Genomic DNA, 19,829 nt, shown 5'->3' on the forward strand with positions numbered 1-19,829 from the left:
TGCAGTCTTTCACAGTCTTCTTATCGCTCTGTAAACACAAGAGACTTCCCCTCCCCCAACCACTTCACCCTACAACTGCAATGCACTCTATGTTTCAGTGCTGTTAGAACTCCTTTTTAATATCACTGTTAGTCTGATCTAAGACCATTGACTTTCTTCGTATTTCTAAACTGACAACATCTCAAATGGTTTCCTCCCATGACCCTGACTGTATCAATCTTTCTTTACTATAATGCTATTTGGATTCTATTTCAGATTGGCTTCAATACACACCACCTTATTTGGAATCCTTAGAAGACAATTACATCTTGGATTACTGGACTTCCCCTAAGACTTAGGCCCAAATTCCGTAACCAGCGCCTAAAGTTAGACACCTATTTCGGAGGCGCCCATCTAGATAGGCGCCTATCTAAATTGAATAACAAACTCAATTAAGCTTTTTAATCAGCACTGATTGAAACATAGGCGCCTATCAAGAAAGCGCGATTCTGAAACAAGGCGCCTCTAAAAATTTAGGCAGCCTTCAAAAAAATAGGCGCTATGCATGTTAGGCATGGGCGTGGCTACGTGTTAGGCGCCTTCTTACAGAATCACTGCTCTTAAGCGTGCTTAAGCGCTCAGCTAGGCGCCTAACTTTTAGTTGTGCCTAGAGCTGGCCTACTTCTTGGGCGCCTCCAAAATAGGTTCCGCTCAGCGTGATCCATTAAACAGCACCCAATTTTACTTGAATCATGCTGAACAGTGCCAAATTAGGCGCCTAACTTTTGGGCGCTTCTTATAGAATTCGCCCTTTAATGCCTCACCAGATATTTGCAGAGTCCACATTGTTCTTGTAGACTCCTTTCATTATCCTGGTATTTACTTAGAAATTTGAGTCTCAAAACCGAGTTCATAATCTACCATTTCACAATCTTGTTTTATAAAGGTATATAAACCATGTGCCTTTACAAAACACCAACACATACAGTATTCTGCTAAAATTATGCTCAAAATGAAGTCAATGATTTTTATGCCTGCTAGAAAGCAGATAAACATTCACATATGCCCATAAATTGCAAGCCTGCATGCATTCTACCCAGAATCTGCACAGAACATGCCTACAGTTGGGTTGTATAAAAGAATACATGTTCTGTTCATCATATGCATCATAATTTTCCCCCTCTTTTACGAATGCATAGAGTGGGCTTTAGCGCCGGCAGTGGCGATAACTGCTCCGACGCTCATAGAATTCCTATGAGCGTCGGAGCAGTTACCGCCACTGCCGGCGCTAAAACCCGTGCTATGTGTTCATAAAAGAGGGGGGTTTATGAGGCATTTTACACATAGAAAATGTTTTTCTAAAACGCTTTGGATGGTATAGAGTTACATAGGAGAAAAATCTTAAAGGAAACAAAATGTACTGTGGAATCTCTATGGATTGAAATGCCATGGTTGATGGGTCAGAGTACAGAAGTGGGAGTATACGTACATGTTGCCAGGATGAAGATCATCTTTCCACTCTACCCAGACCTCTACTGTTCATCCCTTCCAAGCAAAGCAGCAGGTAAAAACCAAGAAGCAGGCAAGCAAATGCCTTCCTGGCCTCAGCAGCTTAACAGTTCTATATTAAGTGGCTAGCAAGATATCCCATTTCATTACAGCGAGCATTTTGGAGTTAAAAACTTAGGGGTTAGGCAACAGTACATTTCAAAACTGGTAGCCATGAAATACTGGCTCCCAAGTTCTGAAAATGCTTGTAGTGTCTTGAATATGGCACCTTTTCCTTGTGACAATGTATAAAAATTAAAATTTGCCAAAGTATGAAACAGTCAAGCCAGTAACTCATTTGATCCGGTATAAAATGACAATCGGTTTTCAAATTGTGGGGATGTGTTTTAATTATGCATATTATAAAAATTACCGACCCCTTTTCCTTAATGAACAATGGTTCAAGCAATGATCTGAATCTGTCAAAACATAGCATTCCGATTCTGCAAATTGGTACTGTGCAAAATAAAATAACACCTTTTTTCAGCTACAGTGGCAAAATAATGCTCAGAATTTAGGAAGTTGTGTTGGGCTGAGAACTTTTCAGCACCCTCTCTTACCCAAGGTAATTTTAATGGGCATTCTTTTGTTTTGAAAATTAACCAAAGCCTGCATAGGGAAAATTAGGTATCCTTTTTATGCAAGCAAAAACAGTTTTTCACCTTTTTCTCAGACAGCCTGCAGGTATTGAAAAGGACCTCCATGTACTGGGCGCTACTGTACGATAAGTCTCCTTTTCATGAATTTTCAGTGGCACTATATAATTAGTGCCTCTGAAGATTCTTAAGAGACAACCTCAGCACTATCTGAGATGTATTTCTACTTACATAAACACTGCAAAGTAAGTAAAGTATTCTCTGTTTCTTTGAGATTTTATTACCAAGTGGGACTTGCCACTGCAGGAGTCCTGACAAACTATCCCTTTAAGATCATTTGCTCTCAGCTACAATTGGGTGATGCCTCCAGAAAGCCAATTTAATGCATTCATCAGGCTGAAATTTAAGAGAAAACATGCATGAATATATAATTTTGCCAATTTGCAGATTACACTATGTAGATTATAATTTGAAATGTGTTAATAGCATTCTAAATGTGTATTTCTGATAAGTAGAATTAGTAAAACTATGTAGGTGGGCACTTTTCTATACAATTAAGGAAAGTAAACAGCTTACAATGATGCCAATATTGTAGTTTATTCTTTCATTTCAGAGGTACTTTAAAAGTGACTAAACCCCTACATGGCTAAACAGCTTACAATGATGCCAATATTGTAGTTTATTCTTTCATTTCAGAGGTACTTTAAAAGTGACTAAACCCCTACATGGCTAAACGTTTCTATTTGCAGACATTCTATTTTCTCTTTTTATCTTATAACACTAAAGCCTGTCATTTGCCATAAAGTTCCTGGATTAAGGACTTTATTAAAATTACTTGGCTTTGCCTAACCAAAGAAGGTACAAACAATTGAAAGGCAGCTTCAGCAGCAGAGAAGATTGGAATGAGGTCATAAAACTCAACAGGAGACCTCTCAAGAAAAAACATACAGGAACTGAAAATATCAGCTTAGCTTTTTTGATTTTATGCAAAGCAAAAATAAAGAGAAGAAGCTGGAAGGTGTTTTTTTTTTTTTTTTTAAATACTATGGGACAGCAGAAAGACACACTATACCAGAAGGAAAAAATAAAAACGTAGAAATGGAGACTAGAGAATGAAGCAGTAAAAAACAAAAACCAAATAAAAATGACTTATGGTAACACTTCATTGCCCTTCCCCCTCCAAGATAAAAGAAGTGGTTAGCAATAATAAACAAAAGCCAGAACATTTCACACCCCCAATAAGAAAATCTGTCTTATTCCTATGGAGATGACTCACTAAAGCAAGATAATTGGCTTTACCCTTATTGTAGGTTATATTGTGTATTATAATGCATCAGGCTTATTTGCAATAACCTGCCTAGCAACCTACAGTACCAGTAATCCACATTACTATGCTTTATTAAATCAGCCCCTACAGCCCCAACCAGAAATAAAAACATCTTTGCATACCCAAAGATCACAGGCTGCAAATACAAATCCTTCCTAGACAGAACCTTCATGTTCCAAGCAAACAGACAGCAATCCTGGCTGGGAAACCACATAAATAAAGCCAGGCAGACCTACAACACATTCCGAAAATCAATTAAAACCGTTCTATTTGACAAATTCCTTGCTTAATGAGATCACCTGCCTCTCTCAGGTTTTTGGGGGGTTTTTTTTCACCTTATAACCCCATTATATTATGTAACATCTTTCTTCTCTCATGTATTCTTTCACCATGTTTCTCCAATTCATGACGTAACTTCCTTCTTCTTGCATTTTGTAATTCGCTGATTGTCCAGCCTTCTTTCTATGTGAACCGCCTAGAAGTCAGTTTGACTATGGCGGTATAGAAAAATAAAGTTATTATTATTATTATTACACTATTTATGGCAGCAAGATATTTTTGATATCCTAACTTAGCTCTCTCTTAGGGCTCCTTTTACTAAGCTGCGCTAGTGGTTTTAAGCACGCACTGCATTGCTGCGCGCTCTAGATGCTAACACCAGCATTGAGCTGGCGTTAGTTCTTGGTGCGTAGCGCGGGGTTAGCGCCGCGGCCATGCAGTGCGCGCTAAAACCGTTAGCGCACCTTAGAAAAAGGAGCCCTTAGTTTTAGTAATTCTTATTTTGAGCTTAACATAAGAATAGCCATCCTGGGTCAGATTAGCCCAGTATCCTGTTTCCAATAATGACCAATTCAGGTCAAAAGTACCTGGCAGAAAACCAAATAGTAGCAACACTTCATGGTACCAATCAGTGGCCTCCCTATGTCTGTCTCAATAGCAGACTATGCACTTTTCCTCCAGACTGCCACAGAAGACAACACAGTTCTTCAGCAGAGCCATTACTGACCCAGTGATCTTTCTGAACTGTGAAGAAACATGATGACAAGGACATCATGGACCATTGTCCAGTCTAGAGACTCACTCATATTGTTTTTCTGTGTTGTCAGTATCTTGTTTCAGCTCCTGCGAGACTGTAAGAGAGAATTTGTCTGTATGCCACAGACATCAAGACAAACTGGAAGTCATCAAGCCCCCAAACTCCAGTTATTCAAATACTTTGAATGGACTATATGGTATTAAGTTTGAGTTGTAATAGTAGTATTTACAGATACCAAGAGGGGAGTGTTCTACCTCCATATTCATAATAATAATTTATTTTTATATACCGCCATACTCGTGAGTTCTAGGCGGTTCACAACAGTTAAGCATAGTACAAACAATGCAAATCGTTTGAGATTCGACAAATTAAGTGCATACAACATAAAAAGAAATACATACAATATAAGAAGAATACAACAATGTTAAAATGAAGTAAAAAGTTAAGAATAAGATACATTAAAAACCCAACCTGTTAAATAATTGAGTTTTTAACTGTTGTCTAAAATCGAGATAAGAAGAAGCTTCTAACACAGTTTTGCCCAGCCATAAATTCAGTTTGGCCACCTGAAAAGAAAAGGTTCTTTCAAGGAACCTTTTATAATGACATAATTTTATTGAGGGATATGCAAACAAGTGTATTCTTTGAGAACTCTTGTTAGTATAATTCAAAGTAAAATGAGGAGTAAGATAACCCAGTAACATGCCAAATACTGTTTTATAGAAAATGCTTGAAAACTTAAATAAAACTCTAGATTCCAATGGCAGCCAGTGGAGCTGGAGAATCAAGAGAAGATAGAGAGGATAGCAATCGTCGTGGGGGACTCTATCATCAGACAAGTCGACAGCCACTTAGCAGGAGGAAGACTGGATTGACTGGTAACCTGCCTACCAGGAGCCAAGGTAGAAGACATAGTGAACCGCATTGACAGGATCATCACCAGTGTGAATGAAGAAGATACGGTGGTGCCGATCCATGTAGGGACGAACAACGTGAGCAACAGGAACTACAACAGAGAAGTACTGAAGGACCAGTTCCGGATGCTAGGAAGGAAGCTGAAGACCAGAACCCAGAGGATAGCATTCTTGGAGATCCTGCCAGTACCCATGGCAAATGAGAAGAGACAGATTGAGCTGCAAGCAGTCAATGCGTGGATACGGCACTGATGTGAGGAAGAGGGATTCCACTTCATGTGCAACTGGACGAAATTCTGGGGGAAGAGCAAGCTATTCAGGAAAGATGGACTCCACCTCAGCAGAGACGGAACGAGGCTACTTGCAAGCAACGTCAAGAGAGAAGTTGAGAGGTTTTTAAACTAGGAAGAAGGGGAAAGCCGACAGTCGACCGAGAAAGAGAGTCGATGGTTTGGGATCCGGTATCCGGAGGATACTGTGCAGGAAAATGGAGGGGAAGACTCACCAGATCGCAGACAAGACAGACCAAGAGGGACACAAGAGGGAAGGACACTCAAGAAGGGAACAGGTTGCAAACTCAACCAAGAAAGAGAGTTGATGGTTCGGGAACCGGTATACCCGGAGGATAAAAGGCAGGAAAATGGAGGGGAAGACTTACCAGATCGCAGACAAGACAGACCAAAAGGGACACAAGAGGGAAGGACACTCAAGAAGGAACAGGCTGCAAACTCAAGTGTTTGTACACGAACGCAAGGAGCCTTAGAAGTAAGATGGGTGAATTAGAGGCTGTGGCACAAAAGGAAAACGTTGACATCATCGGCATCACGGAAACATGGTGGATGGATGAAAATGTCTGGGACACGGTGCTACCGGGATACAAACTATACCACAGAGATAGAATGACTCATAAAGGAGGAGGCAATGCCATATATGTTAAAGAGGGAATTGAATCTACTGGAGAGAACATGCCACAACAGACAGATAAATTAGAGTCTCTATGGGTCAAAATTCTGGGAGCCAATGGACCGGAAACGAGGATAAGCATCTACTACTGACTCCCAGGGCAGTCCGAAGAAATTGATGAAGAAATGACAGATGAGATGAAACGCAACTGCAGGAGAGGCAATGCAGTTATCATGGGTGACTTCAATTATCCGGGGATAGACTGGAACCTAGGCACCTCTGGCTGTGCTAAAGAGACCAAGTTCCTAGAAACGGTAGACGATTGCTTCCTAGAACAACATGTCAAGGAAAACACGAGAGGAAACGCAATTCTGGACCTAATTCTAAATGGATTGCGAGGATCGGCACAAGATGTAGAAGTAGAAGGGACCCTGGGAAACAGCGATCACAATATGATCCGCTTCAACCTGGAAACAAGGGCGAAACATTGTTCTAGAACGACGGCCACGGTGTTAAACTTCCGAAAGGGAATTATGAAGGGATGAGACGCATGGTGGGGAAGAAGATTAAGAAGAGGATAAAGAGGTAAAGACGCTAGAGCAACCTTGGTCTCTTTTTAAGGATACGGTCACCGAGGCGCAAAAAATATATATACTGCGTATCAACAAGGGATCAAAGAGGAAAAAGAATAAAGAACTAGAGTGGCTCACTGTAGAGGTAAAGGAAGCGATCAGAGACAAATAAAAACTAATTTAAGGAATGGAAAATATCAAAAACAAATGAAAACTGGAATAAGCACAAACAGCATCAATGCAGGTGTCATAAGGCAGTAAAAGGGGCCAAAAGAGACTACGAGGAGAAAATAGCCAAGGAGGCAAAAAACTTCGAGACATTCTTTTGATAAATCAAAGGGAAACGACTCGCAAAGGAAGCAGTGGGACCGTTGGATGACCAAGGAATAAAAGGAGCGCTAAAGGAGGACAAAGCAATCGCTGACAGATTGAACATGTTTTTTTGCGTCTGTATTTACCAAAGAGGATATACATAGCATACCGGAACCCATTAGGCTATATGCTGGGATTGAAAACGGGAAACTGACAGGGTTAACGGTCAGTCTAGAAGAGGTATACAGGCAGATTGATAGGCTTAAGAGCGATAAATCCCCGGGACCGGATGGCATCCTTCCGAGGGTCATCAAGGAACTGAAAGGGACCATAGCTGAACTGCTTCAAATAATAGCCAATCTGTCGATCGTATCGGGAAAGATTCCGGAGGACTGGAAGGTGACAAATATTACACCGACCTTCAAAAAAGGTTCGAGGGGAGACCCGGGAAACTACAGACCGGTGAGTCTGACCTCGGTACCAGGAAAGATGGTAGAGGTGCTGATAAAGGACCACATCATTGATCACCTTGATGGACATGGGCTGATGAGGACCAGCCAGCACGGTTTCAGCAAAGGCAGATCTTGTTTGACAAACTTGCTGCACTTCTTCGAAGGAGTAAACAGGCAGATAGACAAGGGCGACCCGGTCGACATTGTATATATGGACTTTCAGAAGGTGTTCGACAAGGTTCCGCATGAACGACTACTTCAGAAAATTGCGAGCCATGGAATTGAGGGTGAAATACTCACGTGGATTAAAAACTGGCTGGAGCACAGGAAACAGAGAGTGGGGGTAAATGGACAATACTCGGACTGGAGGAGCATCACCGGTGGAGTGCCGCAGTGCTTGGACCCGTGCTCTTCAACATCTTTATAAATGATCTGGACATAGGTACGACGAGCGAGGTAATTAAATTCGCGGACGATACGAAGTTATTCAGAGTAGTGAAGACGCAGGGGGATTGTGAAGATCTGCAATGTGACATAATCAGGCTCGAGGAATGGGCATCAACATGGCAGATGAGGTTCAACGTGGATAGATGTAAAGTGATGCATGTAGGTAACAAAAATCTCATGCACGAATACAGGATGTTCGGGGCGGTACTTGGAGAGACCGCCCAGGAAAGAGACTTGGGAGTTCTGATCGACAAATCGATGAAGCCGTCCGCGCAATGTGCGGCGGCGGCAAAAAGGGCGACAGAATGCTAGGAATGATAAAGAAGGGGATCACGAACAGATCGGAGAAGGTTATCATGCCGCTGTACCGAACCATGGTGCTCCCTCACCTGGAGTACTGCGTACAGCACTGGTCGCCGTACATGAAGAAGGACATGGTACTACTCGAAAGGGTCCAGAGAAGACCAACTAAGATGGTTAAAGGAATGGAGGAGCTGCCATACAGTGAAATATTAGAGAAACTGGGCCTCTTCTCCCTCAAACAGAGGAGATTAAGAGGGGACATGATTGAAACATTTAAGGTACTGAAGGGGATAGACTTAGTAGACAAGGACAGGTTGTTCACCCTCTCCAAGGTAGGGAGAACGAGAGGGCACTCTCTAAAGTTGAAAGGGGATAGATTCCGTACAAACGTAAGGAAGTTCTTCTTCACCCAGAGAGTGGTGGAGAGCTGGAACGTTCTTCCGGAGTCTGTCATAGGGGAAAACACCCTCCAGGGAATTAAGGCAAAGCTAGATAAGTTCCTGCTGAACACGGACGTATGCAGGTAGGGCTGGTCTCAGTTAGGGCGCTGATCTTTGACCTGAGGGCCACCGCGTGAGCGGACTGCTGGGCATGATGGACCACTGGTCTGACCCAGCAGCGGTAATACTTATGTTCTTATTTCTTTAAGCCGAAAATAAGACGGACAGCCATGTTCTGAACCACCCTCAATTTCCTGAGAATTTTTTAAAAAGCGCCCAAATAAATGATGTTACAATAATCAAGGATACTCAAGATGGAAGATTGAACTAACAGACGAAAAGAGGCTTCGTCGAAATACTTCTTAATAGTGCGGAGTTTCCAAAGCACCGAGATACTTTTCTTAAATACTAAATTAGAATGTTTTTCCAGTGTAAGATGTTTGTCCAGAGTTACTCCCAATATTTTTAAGGCTTGTTCAATATTATCCCTTTCACATGTATCATAGTTTCCTTGATTTTATCATTAGGGGCCGCTAGGAAAAATTTAGTTTTTTCCGTATTTAATTTTAATTTGAAAGCAGTCATCCAAAGTTCAACCTGATTTAAAATGAATGATAGAGAATTTATGAACTCAGATGAAAAACAAATTAGTGGAATGACTATTGTAATGTCATCCGCATAAATGTAAAATTTGAGCTTTAAGCTCTGCAGAAAATTTCCCAAAGAGACGAGATAGATGTTGAACAAGGTGAGGGATAAAGGGGAGCTCTGGGGAACACCACAGGAATTGTCCCAACTGTAGGAGAGAGCATCATCCTTAAACACTTGATAGTTTTTTTTCCCCAGAAACCCATGGAACCAATTCAGGACATTGCCCGAGATTCCAATGGATTCCAAGGAATCTAGGAGAATGATATGATCGACCAAGTCAAATGCACTACTCAGATCAAGTTGCAAAATCATAGCACTTGATCCTTTGCTGAAAAGTGAGTGCTGATAATCAAATAGTGAAGCTATGACTGTTTCAGTACTGTAACCTGCTCGAAAACCTGACTGGTTGTCATGTAGAATGTTATATTTTTCCAATTAAAGGTATGTCCACCGTGCAGAGCAATTTATCAGTGTCTCAAGTATTCAGAAGTGAACCACAGATAGCTGGACCCAGGCCTATAAGCCACTCTAACCACTACATTTATGGTAGAACTTGAGCCCACCGAAGCCCTACTATACTGCCATGTAAGTGAAACCTGCAGCCGAAAGTGAAATTTGGGCGGTACACAGGAGGGTATAGCAGTTATTTTTTGGGAGGGGTTGAGGGGGCTCACCTTAAATTATAAGAGTGTTATGTGAGACACACAACTGGCACTTTTTATGAAATGTTCACAGCAGTGCTCTCTAAGATGTCCCATTTTTCTGTCAGGGTGTCTTTTGTGGCTCGTCCATAACTATGCTGGCCTCACCCATGTCCAAATGGCCAGTATTAGGATGTTTCAATCTGGATGTTTTTTTGATCGAAATGGGGTATAAAGTTAGACATCCAAGTGGCCAAGGTGTCTAATTAGATGCTAAAAAAAAAAAATATATATATATATATATATATATACATATACATGTATATGATCGAAATGGGGTATAAAGTTAGGCATCCCAGTGGCCAAGATGTCTAATTAGATGATTAAAAAAAAATAAAATATACATATGTATATATATATATATATATATATATATATATATATATATATATATATATATATATATATTTGGATGTCCAGGAGTTTGCCACTCGAAAATGGCCAATTTTGTACCTCCAACTTTGGACGTTCAGTAGGAAACATATACGTTGAGCTTAGACATTTTTTTTTGAAAATGCCCCTACACACCTTCCTTTGCAACCATTGTTCATAATCTAACATATGGAAAGAATTCATACTGAACTGGATTAGCAAAGATCACATTACAGCATTCTCCAAGAATTTAAGTCATTTGACTGATCAATATGGTGCATGATATTGTTCCATGTGATGTACATCCATGCTGGATAAAGTAAGCCAAAGCAAGCCTCTCTGCTCATCAGTTTTGGTTGCAATGCTAAAAGCTGCTTTCCTTTGCAAAGCCATTGATCTGGCAAGGTCAGAAACAGTGAGAATTTGCCATTCTTCCAGCAATACTAGAATGTTATTCTTGGTTGCATTAAGGATTAGGAGTGCCTGAGGGTATCATAAAGCTTTCACTATTGCAGACAAGGAATACTATGAAATCCCTGACACTTGTAATGGAGTATAATGTGCCCTCTGTAACTCAAGGGGTTTATTAAACTGAATATTCAACTAGCCTGGTAGCGTTGTTTCCAAAAATCTGAGCATATTTATTTACCCTTGCAATCTTCAAGAAGTCTCAGAATTCTCATATATTATAAATCTGTCTCATGCATATTCATTAACAAATACCAACTAACTTTAAGAAGGCTTCTATTGCACTTATCATTTTTTATTTTTTATTACCATATAATAAATATATTTATAAAACACTGATTTAAATAACATTACCAAACCATACTTTCTGTGAACAAATCACACTACACAACTGTTTTCTTTATTCAATGGGAATACCCCATTGGGCCTGAAAACCTGGACTGGAACAAAGCCTTTTCTGTCTGAGTTCCTTTCAAAACCACATTGTCCCGTTTTTAAAATTATCACATGTTCTCTTGCTGTATTGCAAATTGTTACCACAGTCTCATGTTGCTCAACAAGAATGATTATAGTTTATACTTTCTGATATCACCATTGGACTCTACAATCATGTTGCTCAGTCGGCCCAACACAGAGCTGTTACTAGTTCCCACTCCGTTAATAATGTTTCAGAAATCATCTCAAATTTTGCACTGTATTCCAGATGCTTTTTTGTTTACTAGAAGACTTCAATATGCATACTGATGCCCTAGCTTCCCATCTCAAAACAGAGCTCTTTAGTTTACTCTCATCGTCAGGCTTTTCTCTAATGTCAGCTTTGACACATAAAGAAGGTTCACTGTTTAGATCAATGGTTCCCAAACCCTGTCCTGGAGGACCACTAGGGATAACCCTAATGAATATGCATGAGAGAGATTTGCATATAATGAAGGTGACAGGCATGCAAATCTGCCCCACGCATATTCATCAGGGCTATCCTGAAAACCTGACTGGCTGGTGGTCCTCCAAGACAGGGTTGGGAACCACTGGTTTAGATCTTATTACATTCAGAGATTTGTATCCACCCCTACTTTCCCTCCCAGTCCCTTCGTTGGACCATTATCTCGACCAATGCCCTTTGGACTAGATTCACTAACCGACCAATGAATTCCCTAAACTCAAATATGCAGATGGGGCGAAAGGAGGAACGCCCCCATCTGTCGGCACAGATCGCAGGTCTGCGATCCCAATGACCCGACTTAAAAAAAAAAACTTTCACAAGCACCGACTCTCCTGCTCTCCCCTTCCAAACCCTGCTCTTGCAGCCTTCCCTGCCATGTGAGCCCATGGGTTTAAAGCAGTGCTACCACTCCTCTCCCACCACCATGTCCAATTATTCTCTACCTTCCTAAGTCCAACAATTCTACTTTCTTCATCTCCCCATGTGCACCATCTCTCTTTCCCTCTCTCAGACACTCAATTCTCCCTTTCTATTCCCTCCCTCACCTCAGCATCTCTTTCCCTCACTCCATCCATTCTTCCATCCTATGGCTAATGCTCCCCTCCCTCCCCCCTTCCCTCCATTGTGTCTCAAGTTCATGCCCCCTCCCTCCTTCCTTCCATCATTTGTCCGATGTTTGTGCTCCCTCCCTTACAAGTCCCAACATGCACCTCTCCCTCCCTTCCTCCCTCCATTCTGTGCCTCAAATACATGCCTTCCTCCAGTGGGTGTTTACCTTCTGGCCGGCTCCCTCCTCCTTCCTGCCGCACTCACTTATCTGCTCAAAGCCGCGGGTGGCGGCTCCTACATGTGCCCTGTGGTTGAGCTGGATGCCTTTCCTCTGACATGGGAGTAGCTTCCTTCAACATCAGAGGAAGGCTTTCGGCTCAGTTGTGGGATGCATGTTGGAACTGCTGCCCGCAGCTTTGTGCAGAGAAACAACTGCAGCAGGAAGGAGGAGGGAGCCGGCCAGAAGATAAACAACCGCCGGCGGAAGGCAACTACTTGAGGCACAGAATGGAGGGAGGGAGAGGTGCGTTGGAACTCGGGAGGGAGAGGGGTGTGTTGGAACTCAGGGGGAGGAAAAGGGGTGTATTGAGACACCAAAGGTAGAACAGGACCCCCATTTGTAAATACAAGTCCGACATAAGTCAGATGTTCGTAAAACGGGGACTGCCTGTACTAATGTGGTCTTGAGTGGATGGGCAGAGACCTTTTAAAATGAGTAAACCTTCTTGTATGGCTATCATGCTTTTCAAAACAGTGCCTCGTGAACTTATTCAATAATTTCTGTGAACATTTTCGAGCAAACAGTTGAGCTCCTTTATTGAAGATACAGAATATTGACCCACAGTAGATTACAGCTATTGATCTACCTTGCTAATAGTGGAAAACAGATCTTAACTCATTCTTTCAAGTGCTATACCGCATGAGAAATTAGTAATCAATTATTACATTTTAATATGAATTTTAAATTATGCAGGTTCACTGTTGTGTGTGTGACTCAACGCTATAATATGACCTCTTCCCTCTCCACGTCAAGTTTGGAGGAACTCACTCTTCTAATCCACCTTCGAGCTCCAAGGCCCCAAAATTTGGAACTGCCCCAACCTGCTTACGTCAGACCTCGTCCTATCTTCAATTTAGGAAGGTGCTAAAAATGCATCTGTTTTTATGATAGTCTTCCTATGATTTATAATGTCTATGTTGCTAACCTTATCAATCTTATGTAAGCTGCAATGATCGTCAGTTGACATTTGCAGGGTAAAAAAAACAATATGGTATGGTATCTGTTTTATATTGCATTATAGTGAATGTTAAATAAACTTTTCCTTCTATGATGGTTAAGAAAAATATAAGGGGTCATTGGGTCATTATTTGCATGAAAATAAAACCATTTCACTGGTACATAATTTTTAATAGATCCATGTACTTACAGTACTTAAAATATATTTTCCGAAGAAAAACTTTAATTCAGTTTTAATTTGAGATAAGGTAAAATGAGTGCTTTTTTGTCATATGCCTCTGACTCAGAGCTATTTTTGTGGGCAATAATGATAATGCCTTCTCCACAAAAGATTCTCCTACTCAGATTGATTTAAATATATTTTCTTGAACCAGCCTTGAAGTCAATGACTGCTACCAAGAAACTGCAAGTAGATCATTTGCAATGCCTTGAAGATAGTTTTAATTGAAAAAAAGATTATATTAATATACAATTTCACATGAAGCAATTCAATTAATTATCCACCCAGAGCCCTTTAGGAAATTAATTCTGTTATTCCTATTTTTTAACTAAAAAGAAATGCTTTTGTATTTGTATCTATCAAGTTTAAGAGGCCTTTTCTGGATTTTTTTGATGGGAATATTAAAAACCATTTCTACAGGTAGAATGTTTATTTGTGTGTTTAACATGCTCTTATAAAATTAGATTATGCCTAAAAGTATGTGTGGCACAAGCCAGTGCACACTTGGGGCAGTGTTTGGACAGAGTCAAGATTTATATATGTACTTTTTATAGCTCACTTTTCCCCAGTCCTGGAATACCCCCTTGCCAGTCAGGTTTTCAGGGTATCCACAATGAATACCGTATTTTCTCGCATATAACGCACGCGTTATACGTGGTTTTTACAAACCGCGCATACCCTTGCGCGTTATACGCGTGAGCGTGTTGTACAAAATTTTTTTTACATAGTTCCCCCCCCCCCCCCGACGCCCGATTCATCACCCGGAAGAAGCGCTCGCACTCCCACCCCGAAGGACCGCTCGCACCCCCACCCGAAGGACCGCTCGCACCCCCACAGCCTCCCCCCCTCCCCCATGGAGAAGCTGTCTACCTTGTTTCCGGATGCCAGCCCAGCTGCTTCCTCTGCCGGTGGTCCTGCCCCTTCTCAGAGCCCTGTGCTGCGCTGCTTCCTCTTCAGGCGGTCCCGCCCTTTCTCTGATGTCAGAGAAAGGGTGGGACCGCCGGAAGAAAAAGCAGCGCAGCAGGGCTCAGAGAAGGGGCGGGACCGCCGGCAGAGAAAACAGCTGGGCTCGCTGGCATCCGGAAACAAGGTAGACAGCTTCTCCATGGGGGAGGGGGGGAGGCTGTGGGGGTGCGAGCGGTTCTTCGGGTGGGGGTGCGGGTGCGTGCGAGCGGTCCTTCGGGGTGGGGGTGCGAGCGGTCCTGCGGGGGGGTGAATCGGACGTCGGGGGGGGGCATCAGGCTTTCAGGGTAGGGACAGTACTTCAAGGAGGAAAGGAGAGTCGGGGCGGGCGAAAACAGACTCGGGGTCTCCAGAGGAGAGTCGGGGCGGGCAAAAGGAGAGTCGGGCAGCATGCGCGGTATACGGGTGTGCGCGGTATATAAAAATTTATGTACATAAATATGTGTTTTTTGCGCGCTATACCCGTGTGCGCGTTTTACACGGGTGCGCGTTATCTATGTGAAAATACGGTATATGCATGAAAGGGATTTGCATACAATGGTGGCAGTGTAATGAAATCACTTTCATTCATATTCATCATGGACATCCTGAAAATCTGACTGGCAAGGGAGGGAAACACTGATCTAGTACATACATATATTTACAACTGCTCTTGAGCACGTATAATATCCGTGCCTTCAATACAGGTGTGAATTCTGCAGGATTTGTGCCAGTATTTCAAAAAGACACATAGATACCCATGTACCTTTATAAATAGGTTAAAATTGGTACCTTCTTGTCTTATTAATCTAAGAACATAAGAATAGCCATTCTGGGCCAGAATAATGATCCCATCTAGCCCAGCATCCTGCTTTCAACAGTGGTCAATCCAGGTCACAAGTACCTGGCAAAAACCCAAATAGCTGCAACATTCCATGCTATCAATCTCAGGGTGAGCAGTGGCTTCCTCAGATCTGTCTCAGCAGACCATGGACTTTTCCTCCAGGAACTTGTTCAAACTTTCGTTAATCCCAGCTACACTAACTGCTGTTACCACATCCTCTGGCAACGTGTTCCAGAGCTTAACTGTTGAGTGAAAAAATATTTCCTCCTATTTGTTTTAAAAGTATTTCCATATAATTTTATTGACTGATTTCATCTAGGCTTCCTCTTGTAAATGTCCCTCATTATTAGCTAGAAATATAGCATCAAATATTGAAAATCTGTTTACAACAAATCAAATGCTTTCGGAAAGTCATTTAATGAGCCAGAAAACTTGAAAACTATGCTTATGTACAGTATATAAGTGTGTGAGAAAAGCAACGAAGTGTGTGTTTTACCTTGCCCTTGTCAAAGTAATGGATAATTTCTTGGTACAGCTGATCTTTCAGTTGTCCTTGAGTAGTTGCTTGGTATCCATCCCGCTGAGTAAGGTGTGCCGCACATGGCTCTTCTGACCACTACATCAAAAAAATTTTTAGAGACAGTGATAACAAAGTAATCTCATTCAGGGCACATATTGACATTTAACCTTGTCTCACATATATTCTCTCTCCTCTTACTTCTGTGCAGCAAATGCTAATTCACATATAATGCTTTGCTGTGCATGCACCAAATTAAATCTATACAAGCTAAAAAAAAAAGTGCTGATTTAATATCTGAATGAATTTAATGATCGTGTGATTGGGAGACTGAACTCTAATTATTGTTGTAAACCCTAAGGTCAGTTATCAAAATTTCAGTGATTAGTAGAGACAAAGATTCTTTTGATGGGCTCAATCTGTGTGTTTATCTACTTGGTGCAAAGAATTAAGGTCATATTATAAGGTACTATTATTACCACACAATTTGCCAGGCACAAGTAGCAGGATTATGTTGACAGAAAGCCTACGGCACACTCACTTATGCCAATAACAGAGCATCCAACAAATTGTTATCCAATCTGTAATTATAACCTGGATATATGAAATTACATTACATTACAAATCAACAGCTAAAATACATGAAAGAGAATAGCTGGTTTTTGTTTTAGTCATCTCTTCTCCAGCTTCTCTTGAAGATCATGCAAAGTAAAGCTATGTTCCCATGTTGGCTTATGATTCTCCAGATCCTTTACTATGATTTTCTGTAGTTGAGAGACACCCACCCTTCAGGGTTGGATGTACATCACCTCTGACAGCTCTTTGCAGCAGAGATAAGCAACTTGATATCAGCCTTCATCAAACAACTACACTGGTTATCCATTCCATCGTGAATAAAATTTAAAACTTCATGCATCATATACCAAATAATACACGGAAACTCAGCAGTTCCACTCATCCAACTCTTCTCAAAGGCATGTCTACCTCCCACAGAACTCTTAACAGGATCCTACTAAACCTTCCTTTAACAAAGAATCTCCAATACAAACTAATTTTTCACTCCATGCTTACCTTCTTAGGGGTGAAAACCTGGAATGACCTCACTGAAACGATCAGAACGGAACCCAATTACACCACATTCCCGAAAAAACTGAAAACCTACCTCTTTGACACTTGAATTGTCTGTTCTTCCCCTGCCCAAATGTTTCCCCCATGTCTCCTTCCCCTTCTCTCTCTGCCTGTCTCTGCTCCCTCTTACTCTCTTTGTAAGTCGCTTTGAGCCTGCCTAGATATGTGTGATGCAGAAATAGAAGATTAGATTAGATATACAGGAAACTGGGTCTTTTGCATGTTAATCTACCATGTTGACATCGTTAACCCAAATATTACTAATTTAGAGGCCAATGCAGAAAGTTACCACAATTCTAACTATGTAGTTACCACTACTACTAATTTCTATAATGCTGCCAGATGTACACAGAGCTGTATATTAAGCATATTATAATAATTTTATTCTTATATACCGCCAAAGCCATAGTAGTTCGAGGCGGTTTACAATAAGAGGAGCTGGACAATCAGCGAAGACAGGCACAATGTAAAGTCATAGAATGCATGTAAGTAGGATACAGAGATAAGAAGAGCTGGAACAATCAGCGAACATAGGCACACTGTAAAGTCATCAATACATGTAAGCAGAGTACAGAGAGGGTTTGAGAGATATTGGTTACGAATCGGTTAGAGTATAAAGAGATAGGGCAATAGGAGTTCTTTGTAAGAGATAATCCCAGCTCAATAGAACTTACAATCTATTGAAAACAGACAAATGGGATAAATGAGGGTTAGGAAATTTCTCACAGAGGGAACTATAAAACAGACATCGGTATGTTACAAATGAGCATGAGTTAGGAGTTAAAAGCAGCCTCAAACAAGTGGGCTTTTAGCTTAGATTTGAATACTGCCAGAGAAGGAGCTTGATGCACTGACTCGGGCAATTTGATCCAGGCATATGGTTCAGTATGACTGAAGGGTACAGATAAGAGAGACTTACCCAATGAACAAAATTCCTGGGGAAGAGTATAGGGAGAGAAAAGAGATGGGAGAAACTGAGGAGCTGTAGAGTAAATTTACTTGTAAGTCAATAAGAGGAGTTTGAACTGTATGCAGAAATGGATAAGAAACCAAAGAAGTGACTTGATGAGAGGGGTAATGTGAGCAAAGTGACACAAGATATATGCCCATATTACTTCAAAGAATTACAGAAAGGGGTTGAACATGGGTGTCAACTTGTATGGAAGAGAAGGCCAAACGCTTAAATGGATGATAACGAGGCCATTAAGCATTCCCCTGAAATGCATGGATCTTGATGCACAGACAATTTTTCCAGAGGTCTAGGATAGCACAAATGTCTTGTTCGAGAGGAATGGGTGTCTAACAATACCACTTGTCTTCCCCACTGACTGATACCCTACTCCTGATGATATTAAAAAATATCCTTGTTGTCTAGCAGCAACTCAACCCCCCTGACATGACAGACCCTCCTTTCCCTCCCCAACTTAAAAAAAAAACCTGGTATTCAGCGACACCTCCCCCCCACTTAGAAAAAAGAACTCTCTCCGGTGTTTAATTACATTAGTGATTTCTATTCTGCCGTTACCTTATGGTTCAAGGTAGATTACACAAGAATTGTCATGATGCTACAAAATACATTAGGTGGACTACATGAAAATTGTCATGATATTAGGAAATGTCTAATGAGTGGTTTGAATATTTTTGATTTGCTAAGTAGTAGATAGTGTTGTGGGTGAAGCTTGGGGGCGGGTCTGGTTCTGCTATAAAGGTTTAATGTACTTTTTGAAGAGTAGGGTTTTTGTTTCTTTTTTGAAGGTTTTGTAGTCTGTGGTCGAAGATAGCAGATTTGTGAGTTGTCTGTCCAGCTTTGCTGCTCTGGTGGCTAGTACGTTGTCGTACATTTTTCTTCATTTGACATTTTTGGTAGATGGGTGTGTGAATAGTGTGTGGGTTCTCCTGTGTCTGGCTGAGGTAGATTGAATTAGTCGGTTGTTTCAATAGGTTGGGCTGTCTCCATTTATAGCTTTAAATAGTAGGCAATGGAATTTGAAGTGTACTCTTGCTTGTATTGGCACTCCAACCTCCTTCTCTCTTGTCCAGGCCCCTCCGGACCCCATATCTTAAGAGCGATAGAAGCAATGGCAACTTGTTCTTGCCCCAGCACCACCATCTTTAAAAATGACAGCACCTGACCCCATATGGTTTAATTTGTGTCTGACCTTTGATCTGAAGGGAAACCAGACAATTCATCCTAGGATGCATTAAGCAGGGTCAGTCTGCCAAATAATGTCAGGTAATTTGCACTAGCAATTTATAAAGACATTTAAGTACCTCACTGACTTCAGCCAAGTCTTTTGCTCCTAAATGCCTCAGCTATCAGTTTGTGTTTTAGATATTCATGACCTGGTGCTGAGACATCCATATCGCATCGATGTCTAAATCCCGATTTTACAAAACAAGGATATTCGCATCCAAAACTGAAGAGTGTGCT

General features: G+C 41.3%; 1 protein-coding gene across 2 annotated transcripts in view; it reads right to left on the minus strand.

Moving 5' to 3' along the window:
• Positions 1-19,829, minus strand: part of DOCK1 (dedicator of cytokinesis 1) — a 926,077-nt gene that overhangs the window by 136,106 nt on the left and 770,142 nt on the right. For both annotated transcript variants that reach the window (XM_033940914.1, XM_033940915.1), the window contains exon 38: positions 16,250-16,369. In XM_033940914.1, coding sequence (XP_033796805.1) covers positions 16,250-16,369 — 120 coding nt within the window. The remainder of the gene's footprint in view (positions 1-16,249; positions 16,370-19,829) is intronic.

Source organism: Geotrypetes seraphini, chromosome 4 (assembly GCF_902459505.1).
Source record: "Geotrypetes seraphini chromosome 4, aGeoSer1.1, whole genome shotgun sequence".
Classification (NCBI taxonomy): domain Eukaryota; kingdom Metazoa; phylum Chordata; class Amphibia; order Gymnophiona; family Dermophiidae; genus Geotrypetes; species Geotrypetes seraphini.